A 21,442-nucleotide genomic window follows, 5' to 3' on the forward strand; every position below is an offset into this window, starting at 1 on the left:
CTGAAATCCCACTGGTTTGAACCACTCAAAATGGTGGAGTTAAAATATCTCACGTGGAAGGTGGTCATGCTATTAGCCTTGGCTTCGGCTAGGCGTGTGTTAGAGTTGGCGGCTTTGTCACATAAAAGCCCCTATCTGGTTTTCCTTGCGGATAGAGCAGAATTGTGGACCCGTCCACAATTTCTGCCGAAAGTGGTTTCATCCTTTCATATAAACCAACCTATTGTGGTGCCTGTGGCTACTACTGACTTGGAGGATTCCGAGTTACTTGATGTGGTCAGGGCTTTGAAGGTTTATGTAGCCAGAACGGCTAGGGTCAGGAAAACAGAGTCTTTGTTTATCCTGTATGCTTCCAACAAGCTTGGTGCTCCTGCTTCAAAGCAAACTATTGCTCGCTGGATCTGTAACACGATTCAGCAAGCTCATTCTGCGGCTGGATTGCCGCTGCCAAAATCAGTTAAGGCCCATTCCACTAGTAAGATGGGCTCTTCTTGGGCGGCTGCCCGAGGGGTCTCGGCATTACAGCTTTGCAGAGCGGCTACTTGGTCAGGTTCAAACACTTTTGCAAAGTTCTACAAGTTTGATACCCTGGCTGAGGAGGACCTTGTGTTTGCTCAATCGGTGCTGCAGAGTCATCCGCACTCTCCCGCCCGTTTGGGAGCTTTGGTATAATCCCCATGGTCCTTACGGAGTCCTCAGCATCCACTAGGACATTACAGAAAATAAGATTTTACTTACCGGTAAATCTATTTCTCGTAGTCCGTAGTGGATGCTGGGCGCCCGTCCCAAGTGCGGACTTCTGCAATACTTGTATATAGTTATTGCTTCAATAAGGGTTAAGTTATGGTTGCATCAGGGTTTGACCTGATGCTCTGTTATTTGTCATACTGTTAACTGGTTGTTATCACATGTTATACGGTGTGATTGGTGTGGCTGGTATGAATCTTGCCCTGGATTACCAAAATCCTTTCCTTGTACTGTCAGCTCTTCTGGGCACAGTTTCTCTAACTGAGGTCTGGAGGAGGGGCATAGAGGGAGGAGCCAGTGCACACCAGAACCTAAATTCTTTCTTAAAGTGCCCATGTCTCCTGCGGAGCCCGTCTATTCCCCATGGTCCTTACGGAGTCCCCAGCATCCACTACGGACTACGAAAAATAGATTTACCGGTAAGTAAAATCTTATTATACAATGTAGAAGCAGAAAAAAGGACTGTGAAACACAAAGACATGTTTAACATACACCTGCATTTAAAACAACAATAAAAAGTACATGGCATAGTCGCTCTCAGGGTGCTAGCTATCAAAAGATCTAATAGGCACTGGGTCATGTACAGGCATAAGGGGTTACATATACAGTAAGTGATAAATATACTGGTGCGCCTGCAATACTGACCACATAACTAATACCCCTTTCACATCGCACTAAAAACCTGGTATCGACACGGCATATTGCCGTGTCGAAACGAGTCCGTGTGCGATGTGAAAGGTCCTTTGGTGAATTAGCGGGTCGTCTGACCCGGTAATTCAACCCGGTAAAAAAGAAGGGTTATTACCGGGTTGATTACCGGGTCAGGCGCAGTGTGAATGGGAGCCGTTCCGATGCGACACGGCTCCCATTCACAGTATATGCAGAGGCGGCGCAGGAGATGAGCTCATCTCCCGGCGCCGCCTCCACCCCCAACCCTGCTGCGGGTCGGAAAGCCAGCAACGGAGCGCAAATGCCGGATCCCACCCGGTAAGTACACGTTTCTCTTAACGGGTAGGATCCGGCATTTGCGATGTGAAAGCAGCATAAGTGGATCGACAGCTGTCCGATATCGAAAAATACCTCCGACTTATGGGGTCATTCCGAGTTGATCGCAGCCAGCAACTTTTTGCTGCTGGTGCGATCAACTAATCTCCGCCTATGGGGAGTGTATTTTAGCTTAGCAGGGCTGCATTCGCTTGTGCAGCCCTGCTTAGCTAAAAAAGTTTTATGCAGTGGAAGAGTAACCCTGGAGCTACTTACCCTGTGCGACGGATCCAGGGACGTTCCTTCCAGCTTTGACGTCAGACATCCGCCGTCCATTTGCCTGGACACGCCTGCGTTCGGATGACCACTCCTCGAAAACGACATCCAACGGTGAGTATCCACCCCGAAACGCCTCTCCGCTGTCAATCTTCTTGCGATCAGCATTGCATCTTCTTTTTTCACTGTGCGCATGCGCAGTTTCGACCCGTTCGCACCGCAGCAGAGAACCGCTGCGTGCGAACGGGTCGGAATGAGCCCCTTAATACTGTGGTCTACACGTAAAGGTACTAATGTAGTTCAATGGGCAATAGTCATAAATGGTCATAACACGGACACACACGTAATAAGAAAACAACAATAGCTGGTAATAAGACCCTAACAACGCCCCATAGGGCGTGATGATGACAGGTTATCTACAGCTAGCAATATAATGTGTAGCGCATTGTGAGTCAGAGAGAGTTCCAATTGATTTTTTCATTGCGGCCTCCTGGTTGTAACATGGGCTGTATATAAAACCAACAGGATTCCAGTTTGGAAAACGTTGTGTTTCTGTCCTCTTCATGGGGCATCGGGGGCACTAGATAAATTATTTTATATTTCAATGCTGACATAGGATGGTTATTGACTCTAAAATGTCTGGCCACCAGCTGGCGCATCTCTTTTCCTGATAAAGCCATTTTGATGGCAGACCAATGCAATGCCATACATTCCTTGAACATGCAGCTAGTCATTCCAATGTAATTCAGTGACTTTTCTTCTGAATGGGGATGATTAGAGCTAGATCCAGTGAGTAAGTTACTTCATGTCATGCAAGATGGGCATCTGTAGCACTCTGGTTTTTTGGCTTGACCATATTAGCCTCCTTGTGGAATATAATCAGTGATGTTTGTCCTTACTAAATAATCTCTCAAGTTCTTTCCATGTTTATTGCATGTCATTACTCATGTGTTTTTAAAACAAGGAAGACTTTGATCTGTAGTTATTATGGGCCAAACCACTTTTGATGCCCGTAGAATTATGGAGAAATGAGTGGACCAGATGAAATTTTTATCTTTGTCTAGTCGCTTATTGGTACTTAATAAAGATGCTCTACTCAAGAATCTTATAAAATTTACGTTCCAACATAGCAGAGAAAAATATATTTATTGGACATCACAGTGAGACTACTGGAAGGCAAACTGGAAAACATCATTATTATAAAAACACTGATCGCAACACTTTAATTTACCAAGCCAAAAAAAACAGGGTGCCGAGGATACCCGTTTTGCATAACATGCAGTCACTCACTCATTGGATCCAGCTTTACACATCCCCATTCTGAAAATATATATGTGATTCGTCAAGTTCTTAACTGCTCTTCCATATTTGTAATCTATTATATTACTCTATTATATTACTTGTCCGTGTGGTCTGTATTACATTAGAATGAATAGCCGCATGTTTAGAGAAAGTATAGCGTTACATCGGCATCCCAGTACCGGTAGGCACATCTTGCCTTATGGGAAATGTGGCTATTATTGGCAAGAAGACCTGCTGGTGAGTTCTACGAGTCTTAACCCGGAGAGTACAAGGGTCACTGCCCAGAAGATCTCCGGTAGCATCAGCCAAGAAGATTCCTCGGTTGTAACATACCCACAGAAGTTGCGCTGACTGTTGAACCAAAGGTTCTGTACCATTGTGTGCAGCGGGGGATCATGGTGTACAGAGAGTGAGGAAGGAAAAAGCACATGATAGAAGAGGGCTCTGCTGGTGAGAGCTTACAATCTAAAGGAGAGTGACTACACGGAGGCATTACCACTGCAGGCATTACTGCTGGGGGCACTTCTAATGAGGGCATTGCATATGGGGCACTTAATAAGTGCAATGTGTATGATGGTCTACCCGGTGCAATGTGTATAAGGGTCTACATGGTGCAATGTGTATAAGGGGCTACATGGTGCAATGTTTATAAGGGGCTACCTGTCGAAGTGTGTATAAGGGTCTACATGGTGCAATGTGTATAAGAGTCTACATGGTGCAATGTGTATAAGGGTCTACCTTGTGTAATGTGTGTATGGGGTTCTAACATGGTATAAAGGGTACTACTGTGTAGTATAATGTGACAGACGGACACTACTGTGTGGTGTAATGTGACTGACGGACACTACTGTGCGGTGTAATGTGAATCGGTACTATTCTGTGGCCATGCCCCTTCCCTATGAAGCCATGCCCCCTATTTCTGTTGCGCGCCTTTGTCGCGCACTATCCCTATTTTCCCTGTCGGGGGGGTAAAGGAAACTTTCGCCCTGGGTGCCACAAGGTCTAGAACCGGCCCTGGATAGAGCAATAGGTTAGGTTAAAATATTGTGATTTTATATTGACTGATAGCAGCATTACAAAGTCACTGGATAAATCAACAAAGTGCTGCTTGCTGAATACCATAGGCTATTAATTATCATATCTGACCTTAATCATTTTCCATCCTTTTTTGTTTTACTAGTACCTCAACAAAAAGCCAGTTCCCCCCCAACAGTGTATCTTCAAACATTAGGTCAGATGTATTAAGCCTGGAGAAATGATAAAGCAGTGATAAGTGGAAGGTGATAACGCACCAGCCAATCATTACAGGTTTGAAAAATGACAGGAGCTGATTGGCTGTTTTTTTTTTATCACCTTCCACTTATCACTTCTTTATCACTACTCCAGACTTAGGGCTTAATTCAGATCTGATCGTAGATGTGCTAAATTTAGCACATCTACGATCATTTTCACAGATTTGCAGGGGGGATGCCCAGCACAGGGCAGTCCGCCCCGCATGTCTGGCCCTACCCACCACCCCCCCGCACAGGTACCTGACGAGTAGCTCCCTGCCAGGACAGCTCCTGCGCGCTGGAAGGCCGCTACCTGCCACGTCCCGGGTTGCAGTGGCTGCGTGTGACATCCCGCAGCCACTGCGGCCCGCCCCCCCAATGGTCCGGACACGTCTCCGTTGTCCGGACCGCGCCCCGCCAACGGCGTTCTAACACCGTTGACACGCCCCCTCCCGCCCCGCGACCACCTCTGCCTTTCAATCAGGCAGAGGCGATCGCATCTCACTATGCTCCCGGGGTGCGTGCGCACTCCACAAAGTAATTCAGACTGCGGCAATGCGGTCTGAATTAACCCCTTAATACCATTTGCCCCATTATATTCAAAATATCTCAATCTATATTTACAAATGCTGCAAATTACAGTTGTGAATTTGTTAATAACATTATTTAAAGAAGTATATTTTAGCAGTAATTATTTGGAGTGAACTTTTTGATCTACGGAATACCATACTCACACATTTGTACATATTTATTTTAGCCCAAAATGTTGTATTTATTTATTTGAAAAACCACCTACAGCAGACCACCCACAGCCTCGATCTGACCAACCACTGCTTAACAAATATTTGTTGTACTGTGTTCAACGTCCATCCTGAGTTCTGAGGAAAAGAGCTAGGGAAGTGGGTGTGTAGAGACCGTATACTAAATAAAGGCACACGTATACAAAGGGCTCACTCACTAGCTGGTCTCTCATCCTGCACAATGTTCCCCTGCTCCTTGTGTCAGGGGCTGATCCTTCTTCACATATCTGGGACTTTGTCAGCAAAACTGTGAGTGATATTTTGTGCCTTTCGATATGTATATCTGGATGTATACAGTCTAATGAGGATGTAGTTAATATCACGGCATTTGGGATCCCGGCGGTCAGAATACCAATGCCGGCATCCCGACTGCCGAGAATGTCGACAGCTACACCAGGGCTATTCCCACTCGTTGGTGTCCACGACACACATAGAGTGGGAATAGAACCTGTGGCGAGCGTAGTGAGCCCGCAAGGGGCTTTCTAGCTGCCGGCATTCTGGTGGCCGGGATCCTGGCGACGGTATTCCGACCTCCGGGATCCCAGCTGCCGGGATTCCATACCCAACCCATATAATGTTCTCTCACCTCCGGTTTCTTTTTATGCTTTATGCATATAATAACACATCAATATGTAATATGTAATCATGCATAACTTCTATTTTGACTTACAGCTTAATGAATACCAATATTACAGGTTCTGGGGAGGAGCGGAAGAGTTTGTACAGAGTAACTTCTGCGGCATGATATAGAAGGCTGCTAGTAATTATAAAATGTGCAACTAAAATAGAAAAAAGTTTGTTTTTAAAAATGAAAAGGATCACATGATAGTACTGCATATTACCTAAATAAAGCTACAGTATATTCATAAATAAATATACTGTAATAATACCTTACCAAATTGGTGTTTCCAGGGGGGCCATACTGCACACATTGCACCCACGTTTTAATACTTAACATTTCGGAGAGTCCCGCGTTGGGCACTGCTTCTGCTGCTTCCGGAGAAAATCACAGCCAAAATGGTTGCTGTGCATGCGCACTAGTGAAATTAGTCTCCAGGAACATGGCGAGCGCCTTGTTTCCAGAGACCTGCGCATGTGTACTAGATTCTGGCACAATGCCAGAGCCTACTGCGTCGGGGGGAGGAAGGGGACCACCCGCGGTCTGCACATGGGTACCCTCCTCTGTTTAAAACGCCCCTATTTATGATAAAGTTGATGTTTGCGTTAATATCTGTATTCTAGAAATTTTAAACAAAGCCTCTTATTGTTTGAAAACTAAGGGGTCTATTTACTAAGGCTGTGACGGAGATAAAGTGGATGTAGATAAAGGGTGTCATTCCGAGTTGATCGCTCGCTAGCTGCTTTTAGCAGCAGTGCAAATGCTAGGCCGCCGCTCTCTGGGAGTGTATCTTAGCATAGCAGAAGTGCGAACGAAAGGATCGCAGTGGTGCTACAAAAAAAGATTGTGCAGTTTCTGAGTAGCTTGAGACTTACTCCTACCTTGCGATCACTTCAGACTATTTTGTTCCTGTTTTGACGTCACAAACACGCCCTGCGTTCGGCCTGCCACGCCTACGTTTCCCCAGTCACTCCTGCGTTTTTATCCGACACGCCTGCGTTTTTACACACACTCCCCGAAAAACGGTCAGTTACCTCCCAGAAACGCCCCATTCCTGTCAATCACTCTGCGGCCAGCAGTGCGCCTGAAAAGCGTCGCTAGATCTTGTGTGAAACTGCATCGGCTTGTGTGAAAGTATGTTGCGTGTGCGCACTGTGTCCCATAAGCATGTGCAGAAAAGCCGTTTTTTAGCCTGATCGCTGCGCTGCGAACAACGACAGCTAGCGATCAACTCGGAATGACCCCCAAAGTCCCAGCCAATCGGCTCCTAACTGCCATGTCACAGGCTGGGTTTGAAAAATTACAGTTAGGAGATGATTCGCTGGCACTTTATCTCCGTCCACTTTATCGCCATCCAAGGCTTAGTAAATAGACCCCTAAATGATTTACATGACATCTATCTATACAACCATTACTAATTTAAATTTTAGCTTATGTTTACCTGCGCCCCATTCTTCCGATTTGAGAGGACTAATCCACCCCTCACATACTGTACCAATATGGACTTATAGCAAACAACAAAATATTAACGCTTTATGACCCCTTGTCCATTTAAATGGACATTATGTAAAATGTTATTGCATAGACTGTATTGTGATGATGGTTGCCATTCAAATCCCAATGTCCGTTTAAATGTATAGTAAGAAAATACTGTGAAAAAACATCCTGTAGATGGCAGCACCGGTTGTAACAGTTGCTGCGAGTTGGAAAGCCAGCTTTGCCCAGAAAGATCGTCATTAGGGGAGTATCCCACTTTAAAAGTAAAACAATGTACTTTGGCCCTCATTCAGCACGGCAGCTTTGCAAATGCAATCCATAGCAATGGAAATGCAGTAGAAGGTGTATTGTATACACATCTCCTTGCTGCATTTGCCATTGCAGCTCTGCGACTGCTTCGCAGCCTAGGATCAAGCATCATTCATGACCATCGGTCGCAATGTTCATCTGCGATGGCTGTCCTTGGATTTGCCACTCCCGGAAAAACAGGGTCGACACGCCCCCATTTTCGGCAAAATCGGCCACCCTCGTCCCTCCCTCTGAGCGCCTCTGCCTGTCAATCAGCCAGAGGCGTTCACAATCCTGCGATTTCAGGACCCGTTCTTCACATACACATGATAATCAGGCAATTGTGCAGGGGGTCGCTTATGCAAAACAACCTGAATAACCCCCTTTATCAATCAATTTTTTGCAAAGTTGCTAGAGTATGAAAATATAGAATTAGAATAAATGGCAATGTTTTGGTGTGCGAGCTACAACGCTAGCAAAATGTTCCACCATCAGGTCTAAACCATATTTAATTTGGGTTACTTAGGGCCTAATTCGGCTACTTTACCCGTGTCATCACTGGGATACCCTGGAAACATGCAATGGGTCATAAAGGGTTAATGAGAATTCTATTTCTATTATTAGCAGAGAAGAATTATCTATGGGGGTCATTCCGAGTTGTTCGCTCGGTAAAAATCTTCGCATCACAGCGATTTTCCGCATAATGCGCATGTGCAATGTCCGCACTGCGACTGCGCCAAGTAAATTTGCTATGCACTTAGGAATTTTACTCACGGCATTTTCATCGTTCTGGCGATCGTAATGTGATTGACAGGAAATGGGTGTTACTGGGCGTAAACAGGTCGTTTTATGGGCGTGTGGGAAAAAACGCTACCGTTTCCGGAAAAAACGCAGGAGTGGCCAGAGAAACGGGGGAGTGTCTGGGCGAACGCAGGGTGTGTTTATGACGTCAAACCAGGAACGACAAGCACTGAACTGATTGCAGATGCCGAGTAAGTCTGGAGCTACTCAGAAACTGCTACGAGGTGTGTAATCGCAATATTGCGAATACATCGTTCGCAATTTTAAGATGCTAAGATTCACTCCCAGTAGGCGGCGGCTTAGCATGAGCAAATCTGCTAAAATCCACTTGCGAGCGAACAACTCGGAATGACCCCCTATAGCCAATCTTACTAAGTGCTAAAATTAGTGTTCCACTCATCTTACTTTACAAATATATATACATATCTATATAGTATATATATATCTGGGAGGCAGTCAATTGACCGCCTGTTCGGATCCCGGCGGTCAGGATACCGACGCCGGAATCCCGACACCAGCTGAAATACCGGCGGTCAGAGTCCTGACCGCCAGCTGGTTACCCCGCTTGGGTGGTGGTCCACGCCACCACCCGGAGGGGAATAGAAACCTGTGGCAACCAAAGGTCGCAACCGGGCCCAAAGCGTGGCGATCACAGCGAGATCCCGACTGCTGAGATCCCTGACCGCTGGGATCTTGTACTTATCCCATATATATATATATATATATATATATATATATATAAAAAACACTCAGGCGGCACTCAGAGTCTCGTGACTTTAGTGAAAAATTGGCTCCGGTGTCCACGAAGCCACCCGGCGGTTCTGAGTGACGTCACTTCCGTAAGTGTGACGGACAGCCGCAACCGGAAGTGGGGGAATGGAAGGCTGGTGTTTCGTGGTGTGCCCCGAGTGGACAGCTGGTTGATCCTGTTATGGGGACAGAAGTATATATATGTTTACTCTACACTATTTGCACTTTATTTGCTGTGTTTTCCTGACGAAGGGGATACGTTCCCGGAAACGTTGAAAATAAGATTTTAAACCTACCGGTAAATCTTTTTCTCCTAGTCCGTAGAGGATGCTGGGGACTCCGTAAGGACCATGGGGTATAGACGGGCTCCGCAGGAGACATGGGCACTTTAAGACTTTAAATGGGCGTGAACTGGCTCCTCCCTCTATTCCCCTCCTCCAGACTCCAGTTATAGGAACTGTGCCCAGAGGAGACGGACATTACGAGGAAAAGGATTTTGTTAATTAAGGGTGAGACACATACCAGTTCACACCACAAACACACCGTACAACATGGTATATAAGTAAACCAGTTAACAGTATGAACAACAAAAGAAAATAGCAACAGCCTGATTTCAACTGTAACACAACCTTTGTGTAACCTTATCAAGAACTATGTACAATCATTGCAGATTTCAGTCAGCACTGGGACGGGCGCCCAGCATCCTCTACGGACTAGGAGACAAAGATTTACCGGTAGGTTTAAAATCTTATTTTCTCTTACGTCCTAGAGGATGCTGGGGACTCCGTAAGGACCATAGGGTTTATACCAAAGCACCAGACCGGGCGGGAGAGTGCGGATGACTCTGCAGCACCGATTGAGCAAACATGAGGTCCTCATCAGCCAGGGTATCAAACTTATAGATTTTTGCAAAAGTGTTTGAACCCGACCAAGTAGCTGCTCGGCAAAGCTGTAACGCCGAGACACCATGGGCAGCCGCCCAAGAAGAACCCACCTTCTTAGTGGAATGGGCCTTTACCGATTTTGGTAACGGCAATCCAGCCGTAGAATGAGCCTGCTGAATCGTGTTACAGATCCAGCGTGCAATAGTCTGCTTGGAAGCAGGCGCGCCAATCTTGTTGGCCGCATATAGGACAAACAGTGCCTCTGTTTTCCTAATACGAGCCGTTCTGGCTACATAGATTTTTAAAGCCCCGACCACATCAAGGGACTTGGAATCCTCCAAGACATCCGTAGCCACCGGCACCACAATAGGTTGGTTCATGTGGAGCAACGAAACCACCTTGGGTAGAAATTGAGGACGAGTTCTCAATTCTGCTCTATCTACATGGAAAATCAGATAGGGGCTCTTGCGAGACAAGGCCGCCAATTCTGACACTCACCTTTCCGACGCCAAGGCCAATAACATGACCACTTTCCAAGTGAGAATTTTCAAGTCAACAGTTTGAAGCGGTTCAAACCAATGTGATTTAAGGAACTGTAACACCACGTTAAGGTCCCACGGTGCCACTGGGGGCACAAAGGGAGGTTGGATGTGCAGTACTCCCTTCACAAAAGTTTGCACTTCTGGAAGAGAAGCCAATTCCTTCTCAAAGAATATTGATAAGGCCGAAATCTGCACCTTAATGGAGCCTAACTTTAGGCCCATATCCACTCCTGTCTATAGAAAATGGATAAAACGACCCAGCTGGAAATCCTCCGTAGGAGCATTCTTGGATTCACACCAAGACACATACTTCCTCCAGATACGGTGACAGTGCTTAGCCATTACCTACTTCCTAGCTTTAAGTAGAGTAGGGATGACTTCCCCTGGAATACCTTTCCTAGCTAGGATCTGGCATTCAACCGCCATGCCGTCAAACGTAATCGCGGTAAGTCCTGGAACACACATGGCCCTGTCACAATCCTGACTGTAGGTTTCATATTTGGTGACTTACCCCTGCCATCTGTCCCGGATCCTGTGTCTTTTTACTCACTGAGTTAAACAGCTTGTCAGCATTGAGTTTTCCTGAGTTCTCTGCCTGAAAGGTAATAGTTAATTAGCTCCACCTGTGGTGATCTCCTGTGTGAGGCTGAATTCAGTAATCTGAAGTTTAGGCCTAAAAGCCAGCATCCTATGTTTTGCAGAAGTTCAGGCTTCAGTGTTCTTTCGGCCTGCTAGGCCTCACTCTACATCACAGCCTAGTCTAGAGTACTCACATGACAGTGACTGTTCACCTGACCCAGAGATGTCCAATCCTCTGCCAGCCTGAGTCTCTCTGCATCACCTAATCCTGCTCACCAATCACCAAGGACCAGGAAGTATAAGTCGGGAGACTGAGTTTGAAACTGGGCCAGTTCCTCGTGTCACACACAGCTCTGTGTGAGCTTTGAAGCTGAGCTCCCTAAAGGTAACCTTTGTACTTTAGTTCCTGTGAAAACTCTGTTCCTTTGTTACCCCGTTTGGTTTACATTTGTGTTGCCACTGATGTTCACTATTTCCACGAGTCTCAACGTAAAACCACAGCTGCCGTGTTTCACCTTTACTGCTGTTGTAGTTGTGATCTCCAGAGCTCCCGTACCCCTGTGGCTTCCGTGCCTCCAAGCACCTCCGTGCCTCACAGCATCTCCATGCCTCCAGCACCTCCGTGCCTCCAGCACCTCCGTGCCTCCAAGCATCTCCGTGCCTCCAAGCATTTATGTGCCTCCAAGCACCTCCGTGCCTCCAAGCATCTCTGTGCCTCCAGCTCCTCTGTGCCTCCAGCACCTCTGTGCCTCCAAGCATCTCCGTGCCTCCAAGCACCTCCGTGCCTCCAGCACATCCGTGCCTCCAGCACCTCCGTGCCTCCAAGCATTTCCGTGCCTCCAAGCACCTCCGTGCCTCCAAGCACTTCCGTGCCTCCGAGCACCTCCGTGCCTCCGAGCACTTCAGTGCCTCCAAGCACCTCAGTGCTTCCAAACACCTCAGTGCCTCCAGGCACTTCTGCACCTACAAGCACCTCGGTGCCTCCAAGCACCTCAGTGCCTCCAGGCACTTCTGCACTTACAAACACCTCAGTGCCTCCAAGCACCTCAGTGTCTCCAAGCATTCTGCACCTACAAGCACCTCAGTGCCTCCAGGCACTTCTGCACCTACAAGCACCTCAGTGCCTCCAAGCGCCTCAGTGCCTCCAAACACCCAGTGCTCACAAGCGTAGTTGGTGTCTCCAGCATCCGGTACTCCTTCATTCATTCCTCAGCACCTTTTCTAGTTCTGTCTTTCAGGAGACCTCCAGCATCCATACGTGCCTCCTGTCTGCCGACCAAATCCTGCATGAGGAAAACCTAGATTCGGCCATCTCTGCTGCGGTCCAGCAGCGGTTCCTCTTCCCGGTCACCAGAAGAAACCGAGTCCTCAACACTCCCAAACCAGGTCAGTGATAGTATTCACATAGTCCTCCAGTTGCCCGCACAGACTTCACTAACACCGGGTTCACAAAACCACAGTCATGATAGTAGGAACTGGCCACATGGACCCGGCCGAAAGTGTTTGTCTGACGCAGGACCTCCTAAGCAATATTGCAGGATGCTTGGAGGGTTTGGAGTCGACTCAGCATCAATTGGCACAGTGTCTGCAGCGGAATTCGTTCTCCAGAGATTCTCTGACCTTCTGCACTAAGACTCCTGACCAACTGCAGATTTTCTACCAGATGTTATTACAGTTACAAGAACTTTTGTCTAGTATTCTTTCTGTGATGCCTGATCTTTTCAGGAATACTACCAACGTTGTTGAACCTGTTTTGTCCCATTCAGTTAATAGAGTCTCTTCCTCTGTGCAAGGAAAAGTTGTTCATCAGAGCTATCCATGGCCCAAGCTCTCTGAAGCTGAACGTCAGCGGCGTAGGGAGCTACACCTCTGTCTTTACTGTGGAAATTCCGGTCATTTTGTTAAAGACTGCATTCTTCGTAAGCCAGGGAATGGTGACAAGTCTCAGTATCATAGTGCTCATGTCTACAAGTCATCCACAGTAGCCGATCCTGCTACTGCTGACGGGGGTATCAAGAAGGCTACTCTGAAAGAGACTCAAATTTATGACTTGGGTCTGGTGATTAAAAGACCTTATCCCAAGTTGGGTGTCCAGAGAAGAATGTTCAAGCCATTTAGAGTCACAGAGGAGTCTGTGTCTACAGCCTAAGGAGGGGCGTCCGTGTCTACAGCCCAAGGAGGGGCGTCCGTGTCTACAGCCCAAGGAGGGGCGTCCGTGTCTACAGCCCAAGGAGGGGCGTCCGTGTCTACAGCCCCAGGAGGGGCGTCTTCAGAGTGTCCAGCCCCAGGAGGGGCGTCTTCAGAGTGTCCAGCCCCAGGAGGGGTGTCTTCAGAGTCTCCAGCCCCAGGATAGGCGTCTTTAGAGTGTCCAGCCCCAGGAGCGGCGTCCGTGTCTACAGCCCCAGTGAGGGGTTCAGAGCGTCCAGCTCCAGTGAGGGGTTCAGAGCGTCCAGCCCCAGTGAGGGGTACAGAGCGTCCAGCCCCAGGGAGTCTTCAGAGTGCTGCCCAGCCAGAGAGTCTACAGAGTGCTGCCCAGCCCCGTGAAGTGGGGGCTCTTGCCTCAGCCCAGTCCCGTGAAGTGGGGGCTCTTGCCTCAGCCCAGCCCCGTGGAGTGGGGGCTCTTGCCTCAGCCCAGCCCCGTGGAGTGGGGGCTCTTGCCTCTGCCCAGCCCCGTGGAGTGGGGGCTCTTGCCTCAGCCCAGCCCCGTGGAGTGGGGGCTCTTGCTTCTGCCCAGCCCCGTGGAGTGGGGGCTCTTGCCTCAGCCCAGCCCCGTGAAGTGGGGGCTCTTGCCTCAGCCCAGCCCCGTGAAGTGGGGGCTCTTGCCTCAGCCCATCCCCGTGAAGTGGGGGCTCCTGCCGGTCCAGCAATGCTCCAGGCTCCGCCTGGTCAGTCCGTCCCAGTTCCAGCCGGTCCAGCAATACTCCAGGCCCTGCCTGGTCAGTCCGTTCCGGTTCCAGCCGGTCCAGCGATACTCCGGGCACTGCCTGGTCAGTCCGTCCCAGTTCCATCCGGTCCAGTGATACTCCAGGACCAGCCTGGTCAGTCTCCTTTGGCCCCAGCCAATTCAAGTATCCTTGGATCCAATCCAGTCCTACTCGTTCAGCCAAAGATTTCTTCAGTTTCAGTCTTTTCAAGTTCATCTGGACTCAAACCGATTGCAAGCATTGGTCCGAGTACAGAACTTTTGTCAGTTGGTTCCAGTAAAGGACTTCCACCATCTAGTTCTAAAATTAGACTTCAGTCTGTCTCTGATTCTGTTTCCTTGTCTTCCAGTACTGAGTCCACAGCTTCTGCAGGGAATTCTAATACCTATTCTCTTCATTGTCAGGATAAATTGGCTGTAACCACTACAGTTAAGAAAAATCCCAAGGCTACTCACTTAAAGTCTGAACGTGCTACAGAGCTGGATACTGATCTAAGTACAGTTTTCTCAGCTTTGTCCCTAAGCTTGTCTGAGCAACTTAATGTTCCATCTGCTGATTTGGATACAGGACTTCAGGCTAATTTCGCTGAGAAGGACTTCAGCCAGACTACTTCAGAAGGGATAGTTTCTCATCAGCCTGATGTTCCACAAACTAACTCCAATCTAGCTTCTGAGAGTGCATCATCGGTTTCAGTCTCTAAGCTTTCGTCTGATGGTTTACCACCTATTTACTTTCATGGAGATTTATTGCAATATGCCGCTCTGGTTGAACAATTTCTCTCTCTGATGGAGTCTGATCCTTCAGGTGCAGTAACTCCTTCCAACGTTACCCGATATCTGTTCCTGGCATTCAGAGGAAGAGCTTTGGAGTGGGCCAACACACTTTTTGAGAGTAATGATCCTGTGTTCCATGACTTACAGACTTTTAGTAATGCTGTGGTTAAAGAATTTAGGCCTAAACCTTTGGAATCTGACTCGGTAAAAGAATCATGCTCTAAAGGGAATGCAGAAGGAAGTTTGTGCTGTCCTCCCAGGGATAATCTAAGAATCTCCTATGGTAAGAATCCGACCATTAAAATTGCTCATGTAGGAGTCTCTCCTAGCCCAGAGAATTTAAAACTCCAGTGCACTTCCTTTTCATCTGCAAACTGTGTATCTAAGGGAGATTCATATCTTCCATTAGACTTGGACTCAGACTCTGAATTTGATCCAGTTCATGATGCTACTCCTTTCATGGGAGGTCCCATGTTTTCTAAGGAAGGTTTTTCTTTACAGGAGATTCCGCTCTCCTTGGTCAAAACCAAATGTTCCCGTAAGAAGAAGAGGCATCGACGAAGGTCCTAAGTTCTTCTGTATGAATTTCTCAAGTTCCTCTAAGATTCAAGATGGGTGTCCGGAGTCCACCCTTGAAGAGGGGGGTACTGTCACAATCCTGACTGTAGGTTTCATATTTGGTGACTTACCCCTGCCATCTGTCCCGGATCCTGTGTCTTTTTACTCACTGAGTTAAACAGCTTGTCAGCATTGAGTTTTCCTGAGTTCTCTGCCTGAAAGGTAATAGTTAATTAGCTCCACCTGTGGTGATCTCCTGTGTGAGGCTGAATTCAGTAATCTGAAGTTTAGGCCTAAAAGCCAGCATCCTATGTTTTGCAGAAGTTCAGGCTTCAGTGTTCTTTCGGCCTGCTAGGCCTCACTCTACATCACAGCCTAGTCTAGAGTACTCACATGACAGTGACTGTTCACCTGACCCAGAGTTGTCCAATCCTCTGCCAGCCTGAGTCTCTCTGCATCACCTAATCCTGCTCACCAATCACCAAGGACCAGGAAGTATAAGTCGGGAGACTGAGTTGGAAACTGGGCCAGTTCCTCATGTCACACACAGCTCTGTGTGAGCTTTGAAGCTGAGCTCCCTAAAGGTAACCTTTGTACTTTAGTTCCTGTGAAAACTCTGTTCCTGTGTTACCCCGTTTGGTTTACATTTGTGTTGCCACTGATGTTCACTATTTCCACGAGTCTCAACGTAAAACCACAGCTGCCGTGTTTCACCTTTACTGCTGTTGTAGTTGTGATCTGCAGAGCTCCCGTATCCCTGTGGCTTCCGTGCCTCCAAGCACCTCCGTGCCTCCAAGCATCTCCGTGCCTCCAAGCATTTCTGTGCCTCCAAGCACCTCCGTGCCTCCAAGCACCTCCGTTCCTCCAGCACCTCCATGCCTCCAAGCACTTCCGTGCCTCCAAGCACCTCCGCGCCTTCAAGCACCTCCGCGCCTTCAAGCACCTCAGTGCTTCCAAACACCTCAGTGCCTCCAGGCATTTCTGCACCTACAAGCACATCGGTGCCTCCAAGCACCTCAGTGCCTCCAGGCACTTCTGCACTTACAAACACCTCAGTGCCTCCAAGCATCTCAGTGCCTCCAAGCACCTCAGTGTCTCCAAGCACTTCTGCACCTACAAACACCTCAGTGCCTCCAGGCACTTCTGCACCTACAAGCACCTCAGTGCCTCCAAGCGCCTCAGTGCCTCCAAACACCCAGTGCTCACAAGCGTAGTTGGTGTCTCCAGCATCCGGTACTCCTTCATTCATTCCTCAGCACCTTTTCTAGTTCTGTCTTTCAGGAGACCTCCAGCATCCATACATGCCTCCTGTCTGCCGACCAAATCCTGCATGAGGAAAACCTAGATTCGGCCATCTCTGCTGCGGTCCAGCAGCGGTTCCTCTTCCCGGTCACCGGAAGAAACCCCAAGTCCTCAACACTCCCAAACCAGGTCAGTGATAGTATTCACATAGTTCTCCAGTTGCCCGCACAGACTTCACTAACACCGGGTTCACAAAACCACAGTCATGATAGGCCCCTGTTGTAACAGGTCCTCTCTGAGAGGAAGAGGCCAAGGATCTTCCGTGAGCATTTCCAGAAGATCTGGATACCAGGCCCTTCGAGGCCAATCTGGAACAATGAGTATCGTCTGAACCTTTGTTCTTCTTATGATTCTCAATATTTTTGAGATGAGTGGAAGTGGAGGGAACACATAGACCGCCTGATACACCCATGGAGTTACCAGCGCGTCCACAGCTATCGCCTGAGGGTCCCTTGACCTGGAACAATATGTCCGAAGCTTCTTGTTGAGGCGTGACGCCATCATGCCTATTTGAGGGAGTCCCCAGCAACTTGTCACTTCTGCAAAGACCTCTTGATGAAGTCCCCACTCTCCTGGAGGGAGATCGTGCCTGCTGAGGAAGTCTGCTTCCCAGTTGTCCTCTCCTGTTATGAATACTGCTGACAGGGCGCTCACGTGATTTTCTGCCCAGCGAAGAATCCTGGTGGCTTCCGCCATTGCTGCTCTGCTCCTTGTTCCACCCTGTCGGTTTACATGCGCCACGGCTGTGATGTTGTCTGACTGGATCAGAACAGGTAGGTTGCGAAGAAGATGCTCCGCCTGTCTCAGGCCGTTGTATATGGCCCTTAATTCCAGCACATTTATGTGCAGACAAGCCTTCTGGCTTGACCATATTCCCTGAAAGTTTTATTCCCTGTGTGACCGCTCCCCATCCTCGGAGGCTCGCGTCCGTGGTCACGAGAACCCAATCCTTAATTCCGAACCTGCGACCCTTTAGAAGGTGAGCACTCTGGAGCCACCACAGGAGAGACATCCTGGCCCTGGGGGACAGGCTTATCAACCGATGCATTTGGAGATGGGACCCTGACCACTTGTTCAGTAGGTCCCACTGAAAAGCTCTTGCATGGAACCTGCCAAACAGAATGGCCTTGTAGGCCGCCACCATCTTTCCCAACACTCGAGTGCATTAATGAATCGACACTCTTTTTGGTTTCAGCAGATCCTTGACCATGTTCTGGATTTCCTGAGCTTTTTCCACTGGAAGAAAAACCCTCTGTCTTTCCGTATCCAGAATCATGGCCAAAAACGACAGCCGAGTTGTTGAAACCAACTGCGACTTTGGCAAATTTAGAAGCCAGCCGTGAAGAGAGCTCCACGTTTTTCAGTAATTGTTCTCTTGATCTCGCTTTTATCAGGAGATCGTCCAAGTACGGGATAATTGTGACACCCTGCTTGCGCAGGAGCACCGTCATTTCTGCCATTACCTTGGTGAAAATCCTCGGGGCCGTGGAAAGCCCAAACAGCAACATCTGAAATTGGTAATGATAATCCTGCACAGCGAATCTCAGGAACGCCTGATGAGGAGGGTATATGGGGACATGAAGGTATGCATCCTTTATGTCTAGTGACACCATAAAATCCCCCCCGTCCAGACTGGAGATCACTGCTTGGAGAGATTCCATCTTGAATTTGAATCTCCTCAAATACAGGTTTAGGGATTTTAGGTTCAGAATCGGTCTGACCGAGCCGTCTGGCTTCGGGACCACGAATAGAGTTGAATAAAACCCTTTCCCTGTTGTAACCAGGGAACCATGATAATTACTTGCTGTTGACACAGCTTTTGTATTGCCGCTGAAACGATTGTTCTCTCTGGGAGAGAAGCTGGTAAGGCCGATTTGAAAAATCGGTGTGGAGGCATGTCTTCGAACTCTAGTTTGTACCATTTCACAATTCATAGCACCCAAGGATCCAGGTCCAACTGAATCCATTCCTGGCTGAAGAGGTGAAGACGTGCCCCCACCGGTGCGGACTCCCACAGGCGAGCCCCAGCGTCATGCGGTGGATTTGGCAGAGGCCGGAGAGGACTTTTGCTCCTGGGAACTAGCCGTAGCTGGTGTTCTTTTCCCTCTTCCTCTACCTCTGGCGAGGAAAGATGATCCACGCCCCTTTCTGAATTTATGAGACCGAAAGGACTGCATCTGGTATTGAGGTGTTTTCTTTTGCTGTGGGGGAACAAAAGGCAAAAAAGAAGACTTACCCGCGGTAGCTGTGGAAACCAGGTCCGCAAGGCCATCCCCAAACAAAACTTCACCTTTGTAAGGCAAAGCCTCCATAAGTCTCTTGGAGTCAGCATCACCAGTCCATTGACGGGTCCACAGCACCTCCTAGCTGAAATTGTCATGGCATTGGCCCTTGATCCCAAGAGGCCAATATCTCTCGCAGCCTCCCTCAGGTATAATGCTGCATCTTTGATGTAACAGAACAGTATCCCTGTCGAGGGTGTCCATGTCAGATGACAAGTTATATGCCCAACCTGCAATTGCGCTACTCACCCATGCCGACACAACTGCCGGTCTGAGGAGGGCTCCCGTAGTCGCATAAATTGATTTTAAAGTGGTTTCCTGATTGCGGTCCGCAGGATCCTTTAGGGTCGCCGTGTCCGGGGACGGTAGGGCCACCTTCTTGGATAACCGCGTCAAGGCTTTATCCACCGAGGGTGATGATTCCCACCGTAACCTGTCCTGTGAGGGGAAAGGATACGCCATAATAATTCTCTTGGTAATCTGCAGCCTCTTGTCTGGAGTTTCCCAAGCCTTTTCAAATAGATCGTTCAGTTCATGAGATGGGGGAAACGTTACCTCACGTTTCTTCTCCTTAAACATACAGACCCTTGTGTCAGGGACAGAAGGGTCCTCTGTGATATGTAATACATCTTTTATTGCTATAATCATGTACTGAATACCCTTGGCCACCCTTGGGTGTAACCTCGCATCCTCATAGTCGACACTGGAGTCAGAATATGTGTCGGTATCAGTGTCTGCTATCTGGGTAAAGGGAAGTTTCTGGGACCCTGATGGGTTCTGTGACACAGTAATATCCATGGATTTACTCCATGCTTGGTTCTGAGACTCAGCTTTGTCCAACCTTTTATGTAATAAATCCACACTTGCATTCAAAATATTCCACATGTCTACACAATCAGCAGTCGGCGGTGCCGACGGAGTCATTACCACATTCTGCTCCGCTTCCTCCCTCGAAGAGCCTTCCGCCTCAGACATGTTGACACACACGTACTGACACCCCCAAACACACTGAATTATAGGGGACAGACCCACAAAGAGGTCCTTTGGAGAGACAGAGAGGGAGTTTGCCAGCTCACACCCAGCGCCGCCACAGTCTGAAATATTACCAATAACCCAGACCTGTAAGCGCTTTTATATATATATATAAATATATATCAAATCAGCACCAAATTATTGTGCCCCCCCCCCCCTCGTTTTGCACCGTGTTACTTGTGTATAGCAGGGCAGGTTCCGGGAGCAGCGTCTCTGCAGCAAGCTGTGGAGAAAATGGCCCTGGTTAGAGATGAGGGAATAAGCCCCGCCCCCTTGATGGTGGGCTTTGGTCCCGCTATTATTTATACTGGTGGGGGTTTGTATACCCTACCTATGCAGTGTATATACTATGCCAGTCTAGTATCTGAGGTAAATTTTGCTGCCCAGGGCGCCCCCCCTGCGCCCTGCACCCTTGTAGTGCCTTGTGTGTGTGTGGGAGCAATGGCGCGCTGCTCGACCGCTGCGCGGTACCTCACGAAGATCTGACGTCTTTTGCCGCCTGTGAAGTCTTCTTGCTTCCTATACTCACCCGGCTTCTATCTTCCGGCACTGTGAGGAGGACGGCGGCGCGGCTCCGGGAACGAACAGCTAGACGACACCAGTGTTCAGACCCTCTGGAGCTAATGGTGTCCAGTAGCCTAAGAAGCAGAGCCCATCAGTCTAGGAAAGTGGGTCTGCTTCACTCCCCTCAGTCCCACGAAGCAGGGAGTCTGTTGCCAGCAGTGCTCCCTAAAAATAAAAAACATAACAAAGTCTATTTTCTAGAGAAACTCAGTAGAGCTCCCCTAGTGTGTGACCAGTCTACTCTGGTCACAGGATCTAACTGGAGTCTGGAGGATGGGCAAAGAGGGAGGAGCCAGTTCACGCCCATTTAAAGTCTTAAAGCGCCCATGTCTCCATGCGGTACCCGTCTATACCCCATGGTCCTTACGGTATCCCCAGCATCCTCTAGGATGTAAGAGAAATAAAATTTCACAGATTTTTCACTAATGTCTCAAGTCTCTGAGTGCCGCCTACAATATGGTGTGCATCTAAGGAGTTGTACTTCAAGTTGACGTCCACCAGAGCAGAATATCTGCTTTGAGAGAGCAGAGTGCCGGATCAAGTGTGGTATTATAAATAAACATCTTTCACAGTATCATATAATTCTATGCACTAGCTACAGCAATTTTGTCAGGAGGGAATTGAAATGACAAAGTGGAGTCCTTAAAATCCATAACTAAAGTCAAAA

The 21,442-nt window shown here is 48.3% G+C and overlaps 1 protein-coding gene across 1 annotated transcript in view; it reads left to right on the top strand.

The window, feature by feature from the left end:
• The first annotated feature begins 5,463 nt into the window (after positions 1–5,463).
• The window catches only part of LOC135056671 (alpha-2-macroglobulin-like), a 331,440-nt gene continuing 315,461 nt past the window's right edge, over positions 5,464–21,442 (top strand). Inside the window, exon 1 of the mRNA XM_063962121.1 lies at positions 5,464–5,629. Coding sequence (XP_063818191.1) covers positions 5,562–5,629 — 68 coding nt within the window. The 5' untranslated portion in view covers positions 5,464–5,561. The remainder of the gene's footprint in view (positions 5,630–21,442) is intronic.

Source organism: Pseudophryne corroboree, chromosome 3, assembly GCF_028390025.1.
Source record: "Pseudophryne corroboree isolate aPseCor3 chromosome 3, aPseCor3.hap2, whole genome shotgun sequence".
In the NCBI taxonomy this organism is placed as follows: domain Eukaryota; kingdom Metazoa; phylum Chordata; class Amphibia; order Anura; family Myobatrachidae; genus Pseudophryne; species Pseudophryne corroboree.